General features: G+C 39.6%; 1 protein-coding gene across 1 annotated transcript; it reads right to left on the minus strand.

The window, feature by feature from the left end:
* Window positions 1-8,670: 8,670 nt before the first annotated feature.
* On the minus strand, window positions 8,671-9,053 carry LOC121452730 (60S acidic ribosomal protein P2-like). The gene has a single exon (XM_041658965.1). The coding sequence runs from the start codon at window positions 9,051-9,053 to the stop codon at window positions 8,706-8,708; it is 348 nt and encodes a 115-aa protein (XP_041514899.1). The 3' UTR covers window positions 8,671-8,705.
* Window positions 9,054-10,154: the final 1,101 nt, after the last annotated feature.

Genomic DNA, 10,154 nt, shown 5'->3' on the forward strand with positions numbered 1-10,154 from the left:
TAGCAATTTCTATTTCCATTTTCTCTCTGCTTTTTGAAAATTGCTCTCTTTTTTCCCTTTTTTTTATTAACTTAAAGTAGAGATTAAATGTCTCTGACTTTATGTAAGATTTTGTGAATTGTTACTGTCTCACTGTGCTATTTCAATTGTCCCCAGTTTAGTCATGGAAACAGCATTAAACTGGCTTCATTGCCCCTTTATCCTGCTCCTATGTGGTTCACTGTCTATTTCTTTTCTGGCAGAATAAATTGTACCTGATTCATCTTGTGCTTTGCTTGCTCTGCTTCTGAAATCAGCCATTTCTACAAGGAGCCTGCTCTTTCTTTCTTTCTTTCCTTTGTTCGTCCTTCCTTCCTTCCTTCCTTCCTTCGTTTTTGTAAAGACGATAGGTATTTATAACAAAGAATTGGGAGCTCATCCTCTGCTGCTGGAGTGTGACTGCTTCTGTGTGCTTTTACTGGGCATGATTAGGATAGATTATTTGTGTGTGCACACATATATAATACACTCATATAATACCATTTTTTATTTTGTTTTACTTTGTTTCTGAGTCATTTTTCCAGACTGGCCTTAAATGTATTATATAGCCAAAGTTGAGCTATATCTCTAACTTCACAAGCCAACAACAAGTTACAGGATGTTTCCTAAGTAGTGAGAAGTCAGATGTACACTGTGCCAGTGTGGTGGCTCCACAGTGCTGTTAGTAATACATGCTCCTCTGTCTTTCTGGTTAGTCATCCTGTCTTATTACCTGTGGTCTTAAGGTAACATTCCAGACTGAGTAACAGCTTCTTTTTGTTATTTCTTCTCTCATGATCCATGCCTCTGGGTGTGTTGACAATATCCTATCTAGTAATATATAGAATGGAGCCAAGATAAAAGAACTGTGCCCTCTTTACATCCCATATCAAGTTCTTTTCTCTTCCTCTAGAAAATAATTCAGATTTGGCTTCATGCATCTTAAAATTACATTTAGATTAGCAACTCAGAACATTTGTCTATAATTACTAGATTTGCCATACTTAAAAAGGTTTCCGTGCCCCCCCACACACACTAAGTTATTTTCAGAGAGATGAACATGATTCATTATATTAAACTGGTATTTTGGAGAGCACAGAAATTTATTATTGTATTATATACATGAATAACTGTTACATAAAAGAATGTTATGTGCAACTGTAATATGCAGTGATTATAAAACTGAATAAGGCTGGGCATGATTCAGTGGTTAAGAGCACTGGCTGCCCTTCCAGTGACCTGGGTTCAATTCCCAGCACCCACATGTCAGCTCAAAACTGTCTGCTGGTGTAGGAGGTCCTTCTGTCTTTGTGTTGCTTTTATTGGTTAATAAAGAAACTGCTTTGGGCCTGTTGATAGGGCAGAACATAGGTACGTGGGAAAAACTAAATGGCATGCCTGGAGAAAGGAGACAGAGTTAGAGAGAGACACCATAAAGCCGCTGGATACAGACACTGGGAATTTTTCCCAGTAAGGCACTGCCACATGGCCATACACAGATGAATAAAAATGGGTTAAATTAATATGTAAGAGTTAGCCAATAAAGAGTTAGAGCTAATGGGCCAAGCAGTAATTTAATTAATACAGTTTCTGTGTGATTATTTCAGGGCTAAGCTTGTAGGGTTAAGTCAGCCCCTTTAGGGGGCGGGGTTTGCCTCGGGCATATGCCTGCCAATAAATGGGCGCACGGAGAGGTGGCTCGGCCCTTTTTTCCTCCCTACCTCCTGTACTACACTGGAACTTTGGTTCTGTAAGTTTAACATTAAAGTGGTAAATATTCTTTGATATCTGCATTGCATTTATTTTGTGCGGATACATAAGCTAGCCAGGTGACTGAGTTGAACAAGCAGCCCCCTCCTTACAACAGTCTGTACCTCTATTTCCAGGAGATCTGTCACCTTCAGTCAGACATACATGCAGGTAAAACACCAATGCACAGGAAATAAAAATAAATTTAAAAAATCTTTACTCGCTTCTGTCCACCATGATCACCTACACCACACATGTCGCATTCAGACACACACATACATACATACTTATATAAGTAGTAAAAAATGTAAACAAGGCTCGGGCAGAGCACTTGCCTAGCAACTGCACAGTCCTAAGTTTAACCTCCAGCACCATGAAGACAAACGAACTTACCTTGAGTGTGATGTGGCTCTTGTTATCCAGGAGATTACACATAACCAGGCAAGCAGATAAACACTGAAGTACAGTTTTAACTGGTATGCTCATCCCATGATAAATTTAGAATCCTATAACTCAGTGAAGGTTTGGGGAGCTATGATCCAGATTCCTTGTAGTGAAAATGACTTTTAACGTGCTGGCAGGGAAATTTCATTAGGGCAAGTTGCCTTTATAATATTCTAAAACAGAACTGGGCAAGATCATGTTTGTTTGATAAATTTATTCTGGTTATAACATAATAAGGTATAGGATCTAGAAAGAATGGAAGTTCATCTGATATATTAAAATATATTCCTGTATTTATTAAATATTGAATTGTGTGTGTTGTAATATAGTTTAGATATTAACAATATAAGATAGTATAATAGTACTGTGTCATGAATGGGGCCGGGTCACCTTGTTGTGGTGCTGAGCCAAACAGAGCCAGAGACCGCATCCTGTCTTATAAAGTGAGCTTCAATTAAGGCTTGAGCTCAGGGCTGGCTAGATAGTGCTTGCCGCCAGGCCTTCCAAAGTGAGATCAGTCCTCAGGAATTACATGGTAGAAGGAGAGGACTGATTCCTGAAGGGTATTCTTTGATAGTGCACATAAACTCAAAACCTGTTTGTGCACATACATAAATAAATGTAATTTTAGAAGTTTTTGAAAAATACTTGATCTCATTAAGTCCAATATTCTCAAACCCATGTTCTTTCTGTGTACTCTGTTCTGCCTTCCCCTTGGCCCCATATAATCTGTATGTTGCTTCTACCTCAGAAATCTTGTAAAATAAGATTATAATTCAATTAAAATAGCATTCAGGTTGGGACAAAGTATCACTCAGTTCTACTCTTGATTTTCTACAGGAACTTTGTGTGTGTGTGTGTGTGATGGAGTATAATCAGGAAGATAAGTATTGGCCAGACAGTTGCCACATTACATGAATGAAACAGCCATTGTGAACTTGCTGAGATTAGTTTCTGAGAAATGTGGTATTGAACTGATAAGACAGTGGAAGACAAGATTCTAGCCTGGCCTACCATGCCATCGGACAGGTGACTAGCACTCACTAATGTTAAGATTCTTCTTTCCCCCTGCCATATGCAATGTTCAGAATAAGGAATAAGAAAAGGGAGTGCACTGTTGTGAATACATACGTAAGGGTGTAGTTTTGTCCAAACTTTTTCCTGCTGTTTGAGGGTGCTGTTAATCAGGCCTTTCATGGTGTATCCTGTGTGTTAGGTTCAACTCAGCAGTTGGGTGAAGTAATTTTTAGGGGTGTTCACGGCAACCTTTTAGGGGGTCATGGTCTGTCAAGCCATATTAGTCTGAAAGCAATTCACAGGTTCTCATCCTCTGTGAAAACAAGAGAAGAACCTCTTTTCCAAAGCAACACATCCTTAGACCCAAATTTGGAATTTATGATACCTTTATAATATACTTGCTGGTTTAGGTTAGCAGCCCTTACAGTGAAATGTCTCTTTGTACTTACCTCTTTCACAGTCAAAAAATTCAAAGAAAGCATAATAATATACATAATACAGACTCTGTGTATATAGTCCATCTTTATGTGACTTATTTTTCTTTACTCCTTTTAACCTATGACTGTCTGTGCTCTCTTTAAAGACTTTTTAAATGATTTACTTCTTTTTCAACTATACTCTTTTTCTCTGTCTCTCTCCTGTGCCTATGTACATTTATCCAACACTGTGAGCCATTTAGAGTTATTTTATGTATAAATATGTCCTTGTTGTATTATCTGTAATTCTCTACTGTCTTGAAGAGCTTTTAAAATGGTAAACAGCTTGGTTGCAGCTGTTCTGGATGATTGTGTCCTTTGCTTTAGAGAAGCTTCTCAGTATCAGGAGGTCCCATTTATTATTTGCTTCTTTCAGTGTCTGTGATACTGGGATTATATTTAGGAAGTAGTACCAATGCATTCAAGTATACTTCCCACTTTCCCTTCTATGAGGTTCAGTGTGGTTGGTTTTATGTTTAGGTCTTTAATCCACTTGGACTTGAGTTTTGTGCATGGTGATAGATAGATATGGATCTATTTTCATTCTTCTATAGGTTGATATCCAGTTATTCTAGCACCATTTGTTGAATATGCTTTCTATTTTTCATTTTATATTTTTGCTTCTTTGTCAAAATCAAGTGTTTGTAGATATGTGGATTCATAGTTGGGACTTTGATTTGGTTCCGTTGGTCCTCCTGTGTATTTTCATACCAATACCAGTCTGTTTAAAGTACTATAGCTCTGTAGTAGAGTTTGAAGTCCAGAAGTACCTTTATTGTACAGGATTGCTATGGCTATCCTGGGCATTTTGTTTTTCCGTATGAAGTTGTGTATTGTTTTTCTAGGTCTCTGAATAATTCTACTGAGATTTTGATGGGCATTGGATTGAATTAGTAGATGACATTTTGTAGTTCTTCTACTTTGGTTTATTTATTTATTCATTTTGGTTTTTTTTTTTGAGATAGGATTTCACTGTAGCTTTGGAGCCTGTTATAGAACTAGCTCTTATAGACCAGGATTGCCTCAAACTCACCGAGATATGCCTGCTTCTGCTTCCTGGGTGCTGAGATTAAAGGCATGTGCCACCACTGCCCAGCTGTGGTTCTTCTTTTAAAGTAAGGGTCTCAAGTCCCATGAGCTGGTCTCTACCTACTAGTAGCTTAGTATGGCCTTGAACTCCAGAGTCTCCTCCTCCACCTCCCAACCACACCCCGTGTATGTGAGTCTGGGAATAAACCTGTGACTTAGTGCAAAACTGACAAGAATGCTACCAGCTGAACTACATCCTGAGACCCTGGGTTTTGTTTTGCTTGGAGGAAGTCAATATTCATATTTTTCTTCTTTTTTCTGATTTTTTATAATTTATTAGATTTTTAAAAAATATCAATCCAAGTTCCCACTCTCTCCCCTCCTTCCATGCGCTCCACACACCCACCTACTCCACCGACATCCAGTCCTCAGAGAGGGTAAGGCACATTGCTTTGGGGAAGAGCCAAGGCCCTCCCTACTACATCTATGCTGAGCAAAGTATCCATTCAAAGAGAATAGGTTCCACAAAACCAGTGCTTACAGTACGGATAACATCAGTAAACAACTAATTGGTAGCTTTATTGCTGATAATGGTGAACTGGAAGATGTACTTCTGTAGTAAGCACATAATTCCTATCTGTGATCTGTTTTCTTAGGTTTTTCTAAGGCCTGTATCTTAGCACTCAGATTAACCACGATTTGAAGTGATAAGACAAAAGTGATAAAGTCAATAGTGTTTACAAATGACATTAAATAAATCCCATCTAAATTATATATCCTCTCATTTAATCATTTCATTTTAAAACTGTCTAACATTTATCATACAGAGACACAATTCTCTCCATTGTAAGGGTTTCTCCCATTTTTTAAAGTGGGAAAAAACTCTCTCTTTTAACTACTTCCTTTAAGAATTCCCTGTTGCCTTACCAAATCTACCTACGATGCTGATGAACATGTGAGACTTACTGCGTAGAACAATGAAAGCCTGGCTAGAGTTCATGGCGGCTACCCAGTTCGACAGCAGCCCAAGAAGTGGGTCCAGAGAGAGCCTATAATCAAAGGCGGAGAGAGAGAAAGAGAGAGAGAGAGAGAGAGAGAGAGAGAGAGAGAGAGAGAGATGACTGTCTGAAAAACGCACCAGGGATTGTTTGAAAATAGAAAACAAAAACCTGTGTGGTGAGGGGTGGAGGCTTTCTGAAGGCTGAATCAACCAGTATAGGGTGGGTGAGTCCTGTGGCATGTAGAGCCCAGGTACTTCTGGAGTTTGGGTGGCAACTGGAGACTGTTTCAGAGAAGACACAATAGGAAAATTTTGAACTTCACCAGAGGCCTGGGGAAAAAAGAAAAGAAAGCCTACCCGGGTAAAACTGGGACCCATGTGCAGCTCTGGCCTGTGCCGGTGGCTAAAACGTCACAAGAAAACACCTTTTTTGTGAATTCATACCTAAACATTTGACATTAAATGTAGTATGAATAATAAAAAAACAGAGATAGATATAAGGGTTCAACCTGAAGATCAGAAAAGCAATGCAGCCAAGCCCCTAGATAGCTCTTACCTCTATGGAATATTCAGTCTGAAAGAGAGAGTTTCTGTCTGATCCTGCCTTATGTTATTCTCCAATGCTGGGGTTAAAGGCTTGCACCACCACCACCTCACCTCTGTGGCTAACTAGTGTGGCTGCTGGGATTAAAGGTATGTGTCACCACTGCCTGGCATGTATGACTGACTTGTGTGGTTGTTTTGCATTCTGATATTCAGGCAAGCTTTATGTATTAATATACAAATGAAATATCACTATACTTTCTCTTATGATCTTTATACGCATGTCTGTAAAATAGTCATTTTCCGTATTGTACAGATGGGAACTTGATATTTTGGGGGGGGGTAAATAACTTGCTTAAAAGTAGTATTAGCAAATATTATAGTTCACATTTCTGATACATTCTTCGTATTTTGCTTTCTTCTCCCCCACCTCACATTGCCCATTTAATGGTCATTGTGACTTCTTCACACATGTAGTGTGCACAAACATTTAATGTTTTCAGCTTTGTTTTGAATCCTTTATAGCAGTAAATTTATCAACTTTAAAAGGAAGAATAACCACTATCTGCATTTTTCTGTTTGATTAGCATTATTAGTTTGCTGTAATCTGAGTATCAATAAGTTGTATAGTTACATATGTATTTATATCTAAGTACATTTCTGTTAAGTGCATAGCAATTTCATTTTTCCTGAACTGTATTTCTTTTAATATTTATTTTTTAAAAAAGAAATCACACTATCTTTTTTGATTAACATATCAATGTAAGTTTCCACACCCTCTCCTCCTCCTATTCCCTCCACATATCCTGTCACCCCACCCCTCAGAGGGGCACATTGCTTTGGGGAAGGTCCAGAGCCCACCCTACTATTTCTAGGCTGAGCAAGGTATCCATTTAAAGAGAATAGGTTCCCCAAAAGCCAGTACATGCAGTAGGGCTATATCCTGGTGCACTGCCAGTGGCTCCTCAGTCTGCCCCAGCTATGCAACTGTCAACCATACTCAGAGGGACTAGTTTAGTTTGGTCCTATGTTTGTTTGTACCAGGCCGGCTGAAGTCGGTGAGCTCCCATTAGCTCGGGTAGACTGTATCAGTGGGTGTACACATCATGGTCTTGACCTCTTTGCTCATATTCTTATTCCTCCCTTTCTTCAACTGGACTTTGGGAGTTCAGTCCAGTGCTCCAATGTTGGTCTCTGCCTCTGTTTTCATCAGTTGGCTGGATGAAGGTTCTATGGTGATATTTAAGGTATTCATCAGTCAGACTACAAGGCATGTCAAGTTCAGGCCCCCTCCCCTCTATTGCTTAGGGTCTTAGCTGTGGTCATCCTTGTGGATTCCTGGGAATTTCTCTAGAGCCAGGTTTATGGCTAACCCTAAATGGCTCCCTCAATTAAGATATCTCTTTTCTTGTTCTCATCCATGTCCTTCCTCTATCTTGACTATCCCATCCTCAAGCTCTCCTGACTCCTTCCCTTTTCCTCCCACCCCCATGCTCCAAATTTTGTCAGGCAATCTTGTCTATTTCGACTTTCCAGGTGGATCGATATATCTTTTTCTTAGGATTCACCGTATTACTTAGGTTCTCTAGGTTCATGAACTGTAGGCTCAATATCATTTGCTTATAGCTAGTACCTATTTGGGTCTGGGTTACCTCACTCTGGATAGTGTTTTCTAAATCTATTCATTTGCATGCAAAATTCAAGATGTCATTTTTTTTACCACTGAGTAGTGCTCTAATGTGTAAATTGCCACATTTTTTTCTATTCTTCGGTTGAGGGGCATTTAGGTTGTTTCCAGGTTCTGGCTTTTACAAATAATGCTGCTATGAATATAGTTGAACAAATGCCTTCGTAGTATGATTGAGCATCTTTTGGGTATATGCCCAAGAGTGGTGTTGTTGGATCCTGAGGTAAGTTGATTCCTAATGTTCTGAGAAACTGCCATAGTGATTTCCAAAGTGGTTGTACTAGTTTGCATTCCCAACAATGGATGAGTGTTCCCCTTACTCCACAACCTCTCCAGCATGAGCTATCTTTGGTGATTTGATCTTAGCCATTCTGACAAGTGTAAGATGGTATTGCAGAGTTGTTTTGATTTGTATTACTCTAATAGCTAAGGGTGTTGAACATTTCCTTAAGTGTCTTTTGGCCATTTGAAATTCTTTTTTTTTTTTTTTTTTTTTTTTGGTTTTTCGAGACAGGGTTTCTCTGTGGTTTTGGAGCCTGTCCTGGAACTAGCTCTTGTAGACCAGGCTGGTCTCGAACTCACAGAGATCCGCCTGCCTCTGCCTCCCGAGTGCTGGGATTAAAGGCGTAAGCCACCACCGCTGGGCCCATTTGAAATTCTTTTGTTGAGAATTCTCTGTTTAGTCTGTACTCTAGTTTTTTTTTTTAACATAAAAAGGTTTTATTTGCAGGGGAGCACAGATTTAATCAAACAAGCCAAATCCCATGTCATCATCCGACTCTTCGGACTCCTCCTTCTTCTCTTCTTTCTTCTCCTCTGCTGCAGCTGGGGCAGAACCAGCAGCAGGAGCTGCAGAGCCAGGGGCAGCAGAAATAGCCACAGCTCCACCAGCAGGCACACTGGCAAGTTTCCCAATACCCTGGGCAATGACATCCTCAATGTTTTTTCCATTCAGCTCACTGATGACCTTGTTGAGCCGGTCATCGTCCGCCTCGATGCCCACGCTGTCTAGTATCTTCTTAATGTCTTTGGCGCTAGGAGAGGGGTTGCCCCCAAGGGCGGCGAGCAAGTAAGAGGCGACATAGCGCATGTCGGCTGCTGTGGACCGGCCTCACGCGTGCGACCTCGGTGGCGTCAGGCGGCGAAAGGACTGTACTCTAGTTTTTAATTGGGTTATTTAGAATTTTAATGTCAATTTTCTCGGGTTATTTATATATTTTGGAGATCAGTTCTTTGTCTGATGTGGGCTTGGTGAAGATATTTTTCCATTCAGTAGGCTGCCTTTTTGTCTTATTGACTGTTTTCTTTGCTTTACAGAAGCTTCTCTGTTTCAAAAGGTCCCATTTTTTTATTGTTGCTCTCAGTGTCTGTGCTTCTTGGGTTATATTTAGGAAGTGGTTTTCTGTGCCCATGAGTTGAAGACTGCTTTCTACCTTTTCTTCTATCAGGTTCAGTGTGATCGGATTTATTTTGAGATCTTTCATCCATTTGGACTTGAGTTTTGTGCCTTGGGATAGATAAGGATCTATTTTCATTCCTCTACATGTTAACACCCAATTATTCCAGTACCTCTTGTTGAAGATTCTTTCTTTTTTCCATTGTATAAGTTTATCTTCTTTGTCAAAAATAAGGTGTTCATAGGTTTGTGGGTTAAAATCCGGGTCTTCAATTAGATTCCATTGGTCCACCTCTCTGTTTTTATGCCATTCCCAAGCTGTTTTCATTATGGTTGCTCTGTAATAGAGCTTGATGTAGGGATGGTGATGCCTCTGGAAGTTCCTTTATTGTGCAGGATTTTTTTCATTATCCTGGGTTTTTTGTTTTTTGATATAAAGTTGATTATTATTTTTTCAAGGTCTATGAAGAATTGTCTTTGGATTTTGATGGGGATTGCATCGAATCTATAGATTGATTTTGGTAGGACTGCCATTTTTAATATGTTGATCCTACCTATCCAAGAGAATTGGAAATCTTTCCATTTTCTGGTCTCTTCTTCAGTTTCTGGTGCCCGAGTTCAGGAGTGTTCCTGGAGAGCTGATGGTCTTCCATCTATATGAGAATTATGAAGAAGTTGGTTCTGATGCTGGCAGATGAATGCCTCAGTCACAGAATGATGACTTTCCAGCAAGAATGATGATAAGAAGGCAAAAGCTTCCTTTTCATGTATTTTTTATGTGAGGTTCTGTCAGAA

This window comes from Microtus oregoni, unplaced genomic scaffold (genome assembly GCF_018167655.1).
Source record: "Microtus oregoni isolate MIOR12 unplaced genomic scaffold, Mior012 000000F_ref0000247, whole genome shotgun sequence".
NCBI lineage: Eukaryota > Metazoa > Chordata > Mammalia > Rodentia > Cricetidae > Microtus > Microtus oregoni.